This window comes from Pseudorasbora parva, chromosome 4 (assembly GCF_024679245.1).
Source record: "Pseudorasbora parva isolate DD20220531a chromosome 4, ASM2467924v1, whole genome shotgun sequence".
Lineage (NCBI taxonomy): Eukaryota > Metazoa > Chordata > Actinopteri > Cypriniformes > Gobionidae > Pseudorasbora > Pseudorasbora parva.
Window position 1 is genome coordinate 46,443,481 of NC_090175.1, and position 12,484 is coordinate 46,455,964.

Here is a 12,484-nt window from a genome sequence, read left to right on the forward strand (position 1 = left end):
TATACAAAAGCGGAAAAAAAACAAACATTATGTTTTCATCACTGGTTTACTGGTTAAGTTGTAGGGATGCCATGTGAATGTTTAACCGTATGAACGTAATTTGACAAGTAGTCCCGGTCTCACCTTTATATTGTATGTAATCTGCTCTGTATGTGTTTGAGAGATAATAATATCAAATGACTACAGCATAAAATAATTCTGCACTTACAGACAGAGAGGCCACACAATTTGAAGCCCCAATTTTAATGCAAGTCTTTTCAGCACTTTGTATTGGTTTATGGCAATATGGTGTTTAGGAAACTATCCAATGGGCTACACAGGTTCAGAAAAAAAGTATATTTATTTATTATATATATATATATATATATATATATATATATATATATATATATATATATATATATATATATATATATATATATATATATATATATATATATATATATATATATATATATATATATATATATATATATGTATGTGTGTGTGTGTGTGTGTTTATATATATATAGATTTATAGTTATTCGAAGCTTTAAAATAGAACAGTACACACTTGCACACGTGAAGATAACCACAATGTCAGATGAAGTATCCTTAGGCCAATGAGAGGACAGAATCGTCTTTTTTTTACTTTTTTTTTTTACTTTTTCCATTTTTTTGTCCCCTGCATTCACACTTTTTCTAAAGATAGTAACTTCAGAAGAACACTTGACCACACTGATTAAGAAGAAAAAAATAAACGACTATAGAAAACAGTCAAGTCTAAAACGGATAGTTGAGTTTATAATGCACATAGTTTGGGCTGCTCTTTGTACAGTACTTTTGTACACTTTGTGTGTGTGTGTGTGTGTGTGCGCATGTGTGTGTTGAAACGGGTAAAGGGCTCAGATAGTTGGTGTAGTTTACAGTGGACTGTAAACAGAGACACATTGATCACAGAGCGGAGAGACTGAGGAAACAACCATGTCCATTGATCATCCATTTTTCTCCTTTTGTCCCTCCATCACTCCTAATCTCCTTTTTGAGCTCTCTCCCTCTGTTCTTCCCTCTTCTCATCCAGCTTTTCGGAGAAGATTTGGCGAGGTTTCTCAGTCCTGCTGAGAATTCTCAGGGTTCTTACGTCATCGGATCGCATCCGATTTAATCTGTTTCAGACGTCCGACAGAGCTGGGAGCGACCAGATAGGCCGTGATTGAGTTCAGTAAAAAAAAAAGAAAAAAAAAAAAGAAGAAGAGACGAAGGAACTTTTAAAAAAGAAACCCTTGATGCTTTTGGCCGGTTGCATTACTGTGCAAACTCACGCTTTTTCAGGAATGTCCACGCGGAAGGTGCTAGGAAATCCTTTTGCGTGCTATAGGGCAAAGAACAGGCAGAGAACATATGGATCATTAAAATCATGTTCAATCCTTACATTTATTTTCCCAGAATGAGTCTGATCTCACAAGGAAAAGTATTGCTGTGGCTATGTTAATTAATGCACTATTAAAACATCGCTCTGGAAGTGTTTCATATTTCAGACAATCACATAAATCTATCTTTAGATCCTGTGTTTAAGTGAGAACTGTATATATAATATTTTGGTGAATTTTAAGTTTGTTTTCTGAGACATTACATCAAGTTATTAAATATAGCACATAAACACATGTAAAATGTGCCAGTGAGATGATTTACAGTAACTTTAACACTTATGTTATATTCATTTTAATGAAAATGTAATTGTAAAAAACTATTTAAAAAAATCATACATTTTAATTGCATGTAAAATGTTATCAAAATGTATTTATTATAAATAAATTTGGCTACACTTTATTTTAAAGTGACAGTTACATTGTATTTAGATAAGTATTGAGTAATATGAATGTACTTACTATAGAGTTAGGGTTTGGTTTAGGGTTAGTTACTTTGGTTTAGGGTTAATTATGTCGTCATCTGTCAACACAACAGATATTTTTGCTGAAATCTCATGGCTCAAAAAGGCCTTGATTGATACCAATGTCATTTCCTCTCTCAAGACCCATAAAGGCACTAAAGATGTCGTTACAAAGCTCATCTCACTACAGTGGCTCTACAATAATTTTATGAAGTGACAAGAATAGTTTCTGTGCACAAAAAAAGAAAAAAGACTTATGTAGTGATGGCTGATTTTAAAACAAAGCTTCGAGCCGTTATGAATCAGCGTATTGATTCAGGTTTTGGATCGTGTGTCAAACCACCAAACTGCTAAAATCACATGACATGTTTTGTTTTGTTTTGAAATCGGCCCATCACTATATAATTTAGTTTTTGTTTTTGTTTTTTTGCACACAAAAAACTATTCTCGTCGCTTCATAAAATGATTGTAGAGCCACTGTAGTTAGATTGGCCTTGTAACGACGTCTTTCGTGCCTTGTATGGGTCTTGAGAAAATGACATTGGTGTCAATGAAGGCCTTTCTGAGCCATCAGATTTCAACAAAAATATCTTCATTTGTGTTCTGAAGATGAACGGAGGTCTTACTGGTGTCGAATGGCATAAGGGTGAGTAATTAATGACAGAATTTTCATTTTTGGGTGAACTAACCCTTTAAAGTGTTACCATACATTTTAGTAATATATATTTAAATTTTCTTAATAATTTTATTTATACAAATACAATAAAATCACATGAAAAGACACACCTGGCATCAAAATGTAACTAAGGATTTACAGAACCTTCTAAAATACAGCGAAACATTTATAGAGCGACATTTTAGTGTTGTGCTGATATACATCAGCGTTGTGACGTTTTCTTGTGAGAGTGTTGCCCAAATTTCCTATATATAAAAAAAGTTATTTTGCATATAGGATAGAGGCGGGGCTTGTGGATATAAAGTCAGTCACCTTTTGTTGATCCTTGAACAACATTCCTGACCAAAAACATAGTCCTAACTATATCCCTACCCCTAAACCTAATCCTACCCATAATGTATCCCTAATATCAGAGGGAAATTATAGTTGAATAAGAATGCTGTAGAAGCACCTAATCTTTGTTGTAAGACTTGTCTGTAAACTTGTACCTCTGACTGGTTGATCATTGGTTGACATTTTTCAAAAGGAATAGAAGGATCAACAAAATATGTTGGTCCAGGAACACATTGTACTTGGCAAATTACGGTGACGTGTGATTCCACCAAGTAGAAAATGTTCTCGGATCAACATAATAATTGATCCTGGAACATTTTCTAATTCTACTAGAACTATTCCTGTCGAAAAATGTAGTCCTAACCTAACCCTAACCATAACTTATCCCTAAAATCAGAGGGATATGATCGGGGAATAAACAGTGATGTAGGAGCACATAAATCCAGGTTGTAAGCCTAAACTTGACATAAACCCTAAGCAGGTCCCTTAAATCTGATTGGTTTATTGGAATGTTGTCCTAGGATCAACTAATATATTGATCCAAGAATATTTTCTACTTGGTGAAATCACAGGTCACCATGATTTTGTCAAGTACAATGTGTTCCTGGATCAGCTTTTAAAAAAAATAGATGGCTTAACTTAAAAAAGTACCCTGGTTGCCTTTAAATTTTGAGTTAATGGAAATTAAAAAAAAATGAGTTGACACAATGAAGTAAATTGGTTTAATAAATAGAAACTCAAAATGTTATTTTATCTGAGCCACGTAAAAAATTAGATCAATTTGAATAAGCACAATTTGGCATGTTTCACTGCGTCATCACAAATAAAGCACACACAATTACCCAATATGCTTACAAAATCTTTTAATAATATTTGAATAAAGTTTGTCAACTCTCTCTCTCTATTAAACTTAAAATTTTAATTGCAATGAACTCAATTTTGAGGCAACCAGGTAACTTATTTTTTAAATATTTTTTTTATAGTGATATTAGTTTATCCTCGAACAATGTTCCTGTCGAAAAATGTAGTCCCCTACCTAACCCTACCCATAACTTATCCCCTAAAATCAGCAGAAATTATAGGGGAATACCAACATTCCTGTCCATAATATTCCAGGACAATATTCCTGTCAAAAAATGTGGTTCCTGGATCAACAATATGTCTGTCAAATGTTGACCTATCCCTAAACCTAACCCTACCCATAACTTATCCCTAAACTCAGAGAGAAATGATAACAATGATGTGATGTGTTAGAACTTAACCCAGGTTGTAAGCCTAAACTTGACCTAAACTCTAAACTTGTCCCTCAAATCGGATTGGTTAATTGGAATGTTGTTCGAGAATCAACAAAAATGTTGATCCAGGATCACGTACATGTAATCACATTCACCCATATCCACATCCGGAAGGATACATGCACATGCTCACTTAGTCTCCGCACAAAGGAGAACACACAGTGTACATTCACTTGCACTTGTTTTAGTGCAGTAGTAGCAATACATTAAAACAGTCGTAACAAAGGGCTGGATGTTTCAGTGACTGTCAGAGTTTACACCATTACAGTTTGCATGCTATAATCAGAGGCGAGGATGCAAGGCACTAAGACTGTCACAAGTGTGATTACAGTAGAACTGTGGCATATGGTGATTAAAAAAGACATGGATACTGTGCATGATGAAAGACACAGGTAGATAATGTAGGATTTTGTAAGATGTAAAGCTGTGAAATAACCGCAGCCGTTCCATATGGCATGCTGTGTATTTCTGTTTATTATGACAGAAACGTTCACCATGATGTGAGCAACCACTGAAATGTGCTAAATCGTGATTATAAGAGAGACAGAAGCATGTGATGAGATATAGGCATGTTGTACAGACATACAATGTGTCTAACATGATTATGATGAAGATAGATTTCAGCTTAAGGAAAAGTCACAGCACAAAAGTATGTGTTATGTAGGTTTGAATGACAAACTAGTTGCAAATTCAGCATTGATTTGCCAAATTTGTAATAAGATGTTTTCACCAGTGTCTTCAGATGCTTTCGGTGGGAGAATTTAGAGGGCAGGGGAAGGACAAAATGTTGAACACAACTCCACAATTTCACTCAAAAAAATCCTTTATTGATATGTCCATATATTATACATTTATTGTTTTGTTTTTTGTCTTTTTTTGCTTTTGAAGGAAGGGGGAAGCAAATTGGAAAGTGAGAGCATAGGTCAAGAAAGGGTGTTTTGAGAAATTGGAGTACATTTGTTTTAATAGAAATATAAATAGTTCTATACAAACAGAGTCATGGGTTAGATTTCTAACAGATGATGGCAGTGAATCAGATCTGGGGGGCGGGGCATGGGGGGGTCAGAAATCGTACATTTTGACCGAGTACTCACACAGATAGTTGGGTTTGTAAGGCGCTCGGGCGCTTGGTAAGAGTGTGTGTAGCTCGTGGCGTGTGAGCGTGCCGTGGTGTGACTTGTCTTTGCCAAACGTAGAGAATGATCTATCATCGGCCCGATTGCACGCATCGCCCGGAACCACGCTCTCCTGTACCTCAGTGTCCGGCACCGCATCCATCCCTGGAACATGCAGGTTGCTACGATAATCTGCACCCTGGCGACTATCACCAGGCATGAAGGAGGGCATCCAGCAACGGTCGGAGTGACCCAGAGCCTTGCACTCTTCAGTGCAGTTGGAGAAAAGATCAGCTCCTAAGGAAGACAGAAGAAAGATGGGAGGAAAAGTTAGCTTTATTCTAGTCAAATGTAATGTAGATTAGAATAAATAGAGTGATGTTACTATATTTACTATAATGAATATTCTCATTCCATCAGGGGTGTTCCCTCCGAGCAGGCAAGGGAGGCAGTGCCTCCTCAAAAAAACAGGGTGAGAAAATAATCCATATTACAAAAATAAAACAACGCAAATATTTTAAAAGTCCAACAGCGACGCCAGCAGGTAAAGTTACAGCGGGAGTCCTTGTCTCTCTTTTCTCCCCTGAGCCCATTAACTTTTAACAGACACCCTAAAGTGTGCAATGGTTTTGGAGAGGGGGTAACAGAAAATTAATGGAGGAAAGTCACATGAGAGGAGGCAGTGCCTCCATCATACTATGATTGGATGTGACTCGTTATAATTGGCTATGTAAATAATAAATCTCAATAAATCCTGCCTCTTGTTTTCATGTGTGTTCCACATTTGCGAATCAGTCTAAATGAACAAAGTGAAGGTGTTAATGGAAAGACATTAAAAAGTAAATAAACATCTCACCCACTTAAGATATCACTGCTTTATGTCATGTCAAAATCAAACTTGGGGCGGTTAGTGAGCAATCACTGTGGTGAAATTAAAGACACATCTCCCTGCTGTGACCAGTATTTGAACTCTCATGATCCAAAAGTATGTTGACTATTAAACGTGACCTGTTATTCACAATTCACTTTTACATTTATGCATTTAGCAGACGCTTTTATCCAAAGTGACTTACAACTCAGGAGTACAGGAAGCGATCTGTCAAGAAGAGGCAAAGAAACACAAAAAGTGCCCTAAATACCAAGATTTGTTTACTACTCAAAGTAGAAAAACGTCTCGGTTACGTATGTAACCCTAGTTCCCTGAGGGAACGAGACGCTGCGTCGAAACGCTGTGAGAACGCCTCTGTTTAAATGCGTCGTGAAGCGCCTGTAGAACCATTCCATCGGAAAAAAGATCGATCGTCGGCGTGATGACGTCATCGACCGGAAGCTATAAAACGTCCGTGAAAACAAACAGGAACTAACTTCTGATAAAGCCTGAAGTAAGTGATCACGGACACGCCGGGAGTATGGCAAAGCGACGCAGCGTCTCGTTCCCTCAGGGAACTAGGGTTACATACGTAACCGAGACGTTCCCTTTCGGGGAACTCGAGCTGCGTCGAAACGCTGTGAGAACGCTTATACCCACATCGCCATAGGACCAAGTGTCTCGTATGTGTGAAGCCGAAGCGCACACGGTTACGAGAGTACCTGTGCCCCTACAGAAGATGCCAGGTCTAGTTCGTAGAACCTGACAAAGGTAGAAGGAGACGACCAACCGGCCGCGTTACAGATATCATGGAGGGAAGCCCCCGACAAAAGTGCTTTAGAAGCAGCCATACCCCTGGTTGAGTGCGCCCGGACAGCCAGTGGAGACGGCTGCCCGGTAGCTTCATAAGCAAGTGAGATGGCCTCGACCACCCACTTGCTCATCCTCTGCTTGGATACTGGGGCCCCCTTCTTAGGGGGTCCAAAGCAAACAAACAATTGTTCAGTTTTTCTCCACAGGGCAGCTCTGTGGACATAAGTATCCAGTGCCCTCACAGGACACAGCAGATTTAATCTTTCCTGGTCTGACGTCATAAATGGAGGAGGACAGAAGGCTTGTAGAGTGATGGGGCCCCGTGGGCTCGTAGGAACCTTGGGGACATAACCCGGCCTGGGATGCAGAAATGCTTTCACCATCCCTGGCGCAAACTCTAGACATGAGGGCTCTACCGACAGAGACTGAATATCTCCTATCCTTTTAAGAGATGATATGGCCAAAAGGAAGATGGTTTTTAGAGTGAGGAACTTATCCGAAACCTCCTCCAGAGGTTCGAACGGAGGTCCGGACAAGCCCCTCAAAACAATGGCCAAGTCCCATGCCGGGACCCTCGAGTGCATAACTGGCCTCAACCTTAATGTGCCACGAAGGAAGCGTGTAATTAGAGGGTGTCTTCCCAAAGACACTCCACTGCAAGGGACGTGGACAGCACCCAAGGCCGCCACGTACACCTTAAGTGTGGAGGGGGTCAACCCTGCAGAGAACCTCTCCTGCAGGAACTCCAGCACTGTACCAACCGGGCAGTTAACTGGATCCCACTGGCGTTCTCTGCACCATGCTGAGAAAAGTCTCCATTTCAAAGCGTACAGCTTCCTTGTGGACGGAGCTCTGGAGTGTAGGATGGTCTCTACGACCTCGGCCGAGAGACCCTCCTCTATGAGCCTAGCCCCCTCAGAGGCCAGGCCCACAGTTTCCACATCTCTGGGCGTGGGTGCAGGAATCTCCCGCCCGCCTGAGAGAGTAGATCCCTCCTGGTCGGAATCTCCATCGGAGAGCCTTCCAGGAGAGATATCAGGTCCGCAAACCATACTCGGGTCGGCCAGTTCGGAGCCACTAGAAGTACCTGGGCCCCGTCCCGGCGTATCCTCTCCAGAACTCCCGGAAGCAGAACAATCGGGGGGAAGGCGTACAGAGGCAGCCTCGGCCACTCCTGTACCATGGCATCCAGCCCCAGCGGGGCCGGATGGGTCAGAGAAAACCACTGCGGGCAGTGAGAATTCTCCGCCGAAGCGAACAGGTCTATCTCTGCCTTCCCATAAACCTTCCAAAGGAGCTCCACCACCTCTGGATGGAGTCTCCATTCCCCGGGCCTCGGCCCCTGTCTCGACAGGCTGTCTGCTTCCTGATTCAGGGCCCCCGGGATATATACTGCCCTGACTGACAGCAACTTCCCTTGGGCCCACAGGAGGATCCGATGTGCCAATTTGTCCAACGGACGAGACTTCAGACCCCCCTGGTGGTTTATGTAGGCCACCACGGACGTGTTGTCTGTTCTGACTAGTACATGGTGGCCCCTGAGGTCGGGCAGGAACTGTTTCAATGCAAGAAACACTGCGAGCATCTCTAGCCGATTTATGTGCCAGTGCCGCTGATGCTCCTGCCATAGACCCTGGGACGAGCGACCACTCATGGTCGCCCCCCAGCCCGTGAGAGAGGCGTCTGTCGTTAGCGTTACGCGACGAACAAGAGCCCCCAACACGGGACCCTGAGATAAAAACCCCGGGTTTTTCCACATGACCAGAGCACGTAGGCATCGCCGCGTGACTTTGATCGTGCGGAGCGGATTTCCCCTCGGGGAGAACCCTTTTGTCTTGAGCCACCACTGCAGTGGCCTCATGTACAGTAGGCCAAAAGGTATCACGTTGGACGCTGCTGCCATGAGACCTAACAGTTTCTGGAACTGTTTCACAGTGACCGCTCGGCCTAGCTTCTGTTCTTTGGCGGCTGCCAGGATCGATGCTATGCGTGTTGGCGATAATTGCGCCCGCATAATTACCGAGTCCCAGTTCACACCCAGAAAAGTGGTTCTCTGAGCCGGAGAAAGCACACTCTTCTTGGCGTTCAGCCTCAACCCCAGCTTCGACATATGGGCGAGAACAGCATCTCGATGCTGAACCGCCATCTGCTCTGTATTCGCTAGAATCAGCCAGTCGTCGATATAGTTCAATATGCGGATGCCCTGAAGACGCAGCGGCGCCAGAGCTGCATCCACACACTTGGTGAACGTGCGGGGTGACAGTGCTAGACCGAAGGGAAGTACACGATATTGGTATGCCTCTCCCCCGAAGGCAAACCTCAGGAACTTCCTGTGATGTGGAAGGATGGAGACATGAAAATACGCATCTTTGAGGTCTATGGTGACAAACCAATCCTCCGATTTGACCTGCGCTACAATCTGTCTGAGTGTAAGCATCTTGAATTTGAGCTTGGCCACCGAGCGATTCAATAGCCGCAGATCTAATATCGGGCGTAAGCCCCCATCCTTCCTCGGCACGATGAAGTAACGGCTGTAAAAGCCAGACTCCCTGCTGGGAGGGGGAACCCTCTCTATAGCCCCTTTTTGCAGGAGTGTCTCTACTTCCTGTGCCATTACCAGAGCCTGCTCCGGGCCCACCTCTGTAGGCAGGACACCGCAGAAAGGAGGTGGCCGACTTCCGAATTGAATGGCGTACCCCCTTTCTATTATCTGCAGGACCCAACGAGATATATTTGGTAGACGTTTCCACTCGTCTAGAAAATCTACTAAGGGAACCAGCCTCTCGAGGCTGGCCTCTGGTGTATTTTGAGCAACAAGCACAGTGCCCTGAAGCGGCGGACCGGCAGGGAACAACTGACTTGACTGCTCGGGGACCCCCCGAAGGGGGTGCGGACCACCCTCGGGTGGCCCGCGGAGACCGACTGCGCCCCGGCATTGCGGCAGGGTTGGCAGCGCGGCCCCCCGAGGGTGCCGTAGGGAAACGGGTACCGTAGGCAGGGGTAAGCACCGTTTCCCTACGGGGGGAACCACCCTCAGCGTCCTGACGCTTCTGGCGTCAGGAACGCTTCGACGAGGCCTTCTTGGCGATCAGGACTGTCCGCAGATCAGCCCTGCCCCTCGAAGGCCTCGTCTGAGAGCGCCGCCCCTCGTCCCCACGCTGAGGGGGAGCTCGGGCAGCGACGCTCTGTTTCTGCTGAGCCCTGTAGGAGGAGCTCGTACTCGGCTTGGGCTGCTTGGTGGTATCAGCAGCAGCCCCAGGGACCTGGACCCGGAGAGGGAGGAACTGCTTGAGCGCCGCAGAAAGGCTTTCTCCCTCTCCTTGATGTCTGTGGGGTTCAACCATAGATGCCTCTCCGTAGCCACCAATGCTGCCATGGAGCGGCCCACACATCTGGCCGTCTCCTTGGTGGCCCGGAGAGCTAGATCGGCTGACGATCTTAATTCAGCGATAATATCACCCCCCACAGCATCACTACCGTCCAAATCCCTTAGCAGGTCAGCCTGGTATGCCTGCACGATAGCCATCGTGTGCAGGCATGCAGCCGCTTGACCCGCCGCCGAGTACGCTTTACCCACCATCGCCGACGTTGTCTTTAGAGGTCTGGTGGGTAAAGTCGGGGCCTTCAGGGACGATGCCGAGGAAGGCGAGAGATGGCTCGCAAGCGTCTCTTCAACCTTTGGCATCGCCCCATAACCATACTGTCTCAGCCCGCAAATGTTGCTGTAGACCGAAGTCTGCGGGCTGAAGACACGATATGAAGCCGGTCTCTTCCACGATCTTGCCACCTCGGTGTGCAAATCGTGGAAGAACGGCAGGCCCCGTCGCTGAGGTTCTGAAGCGCGAGACGGCAGGAAGCGTTCGTCTAGCTTACTATGACGTTTTCTTCCTGCCTCAGATCTTTCAGTGGGCCAGTCGATGTTTAATCTGGCCACTGCTCGCGTCAAAACCTCAACTAGCTCCTCACTAGCAGGGGACTGAAGTGGCGAATCTTCAGTATCGATACTTTCAACGTCCACCTCCTCAGAGCTGGACAGATGAAGTACCGGCGGCTCTCTCGGGGGGGAAGAAACCGCCATGCGTGCTTCCATGCCCCGAGAAGAACCGCTGGATGGAGCAGGTGAGGGCAGAGATAAGGCAGCGCCCGTCTCTAACCCCTCTGCAACATCCAATTGTGATCCCCACGACTGCAGCCTCCGCTCCGCCTCGGCGGCAGCGGGACCAGAGCCGCGGGGAACACGAGCCGAGGCACCCTCCTCGAAGAGTGCCCGGCGGGAGCGCAGCGTTCTCAGTGGCATACGCTCACAGTGCTCGCAAGCAGCCCCCTCGAGGGCTGCCTGGGCATGCTGCGCTCCCAAGCATGCAACACAGAGAAGATGTGTGTCCCCGCCCGTGATGTAGCGTGGGCAGGGAGGAACACACTTTCTGAAATTGCTGCTTTCACTCGCCATTTCTATCTATTTATTTTCTCTTTTTTCTGTTAATATATGTAATATTTAACAAAAAGGGTGGAAAATCTCTGCTTTCTTGTATAATAGACAGACAAAAACACCAAATAGACAGACAGGTTCACACAGATCGCTTGCTGAAGGCTCAGAAGCTAGTTCCTGTTTGTTTTCACGGACGTTTTATAGCTTCCGGTCGATGACGTCATCACGCCGACGATCGATCTTTTTTCCGATGGAATGGTTCTACAGGCGCTTCACGACGCATTTAAACAGAGGCGTTCTCACAGCGTTTCGACGCAGCTCGAGTTCCCCGAAAGGGAACAGACAAAGGGAAGAAGAAAAGAGAAATAGAGAAGGAAGGTTATTATTATTTTTTATGATAAGATTAAGTGCTCATGGAAGAGATGAGTTTTTACCTGTCTTTTAAATGAAGCGAGTGATTCTGTCGTGCGTAGCAAACATGTAGTTTTAATATACATGTGTTGGCAATGTGTGTACACAATCACCCTATAATGGAAAAAAATCCCCTCACTTCTCTTTTTGAAATACCAATAAACCATAAGCAGTGTCTCAGAACAAGCCATCTACATATTCTAGCAGTGATGTCATACATGCGTAGGCCCCGCCCATAACTGCTGATGGACTCCGCCCTATTAGCATAGACCACGCCCTGAATGAACTGTACACATTCCATCATGTTTTTCTCCTTGCCAGAGCATTTAACAGCAGCATTTAACATATATATATTATTATTAAAGCTACTAAAGTTATTTAATGAAGAGCAGTGTTATTTTTCCTTTTTCTTTTGTTGTTTGATTCATATTAACAGCATATATGGAAGTAGGCACTGTATATTACACTGCTTTCACTTTAATACACAGATCTAATATACATGTGCTATTTCTTTCCCTGCCGTTTATGTTCACAGACATAACCGATAACCTGTGTTTATGTGAACTTTATATGTTTTACATAACTTTGCATGCATTTGACAGTTTAAGCACAATAAGAGGTGAAAGAGAACTTAGTTTAATACTGAAAGCCAGCTTTCTGTGTGTGTGCTTTGG

At 44.4% G+C, this 12,484-nt stretch overlaps 1 protein-coding gene across 3 annotated transcripts in view; it reads right to left on the reverse strand.

The window, feature by feature from the left end:
* Window positions 1–481: 481 nt before the first annotated feature.
* Window positions 482–12,484, reverse strand: part of pcdh10a (protocadherin 10a) — a 29,726-nt gene continuing 17,723 nt past the window's right edge. Inside the window, exons 4-5 of one of the 3 annotated variants that reach the window (XM_067441988.1) lie at window positions 5,429–5,586; window positions 482–1,351 (exon numbers count right to left, since the gene is read on the reverse strand). In XM_067441988.1, coding sequence (XP_067298089.1) covers window positions 1,298–1,351; window positions 5,429–5,586 — 212 coding nt within the window. In that variant the 3' untranslated portion in view covers window positions 482–1,297. Of the gene's footprint in view, window positions 1,352–3,885; window positions 5,587–12,484 lie in introns of those variants that run through there. The other 2 variants (XM_067441987.1, XM_067441986.1) reach the window with 2 other exon arrangements.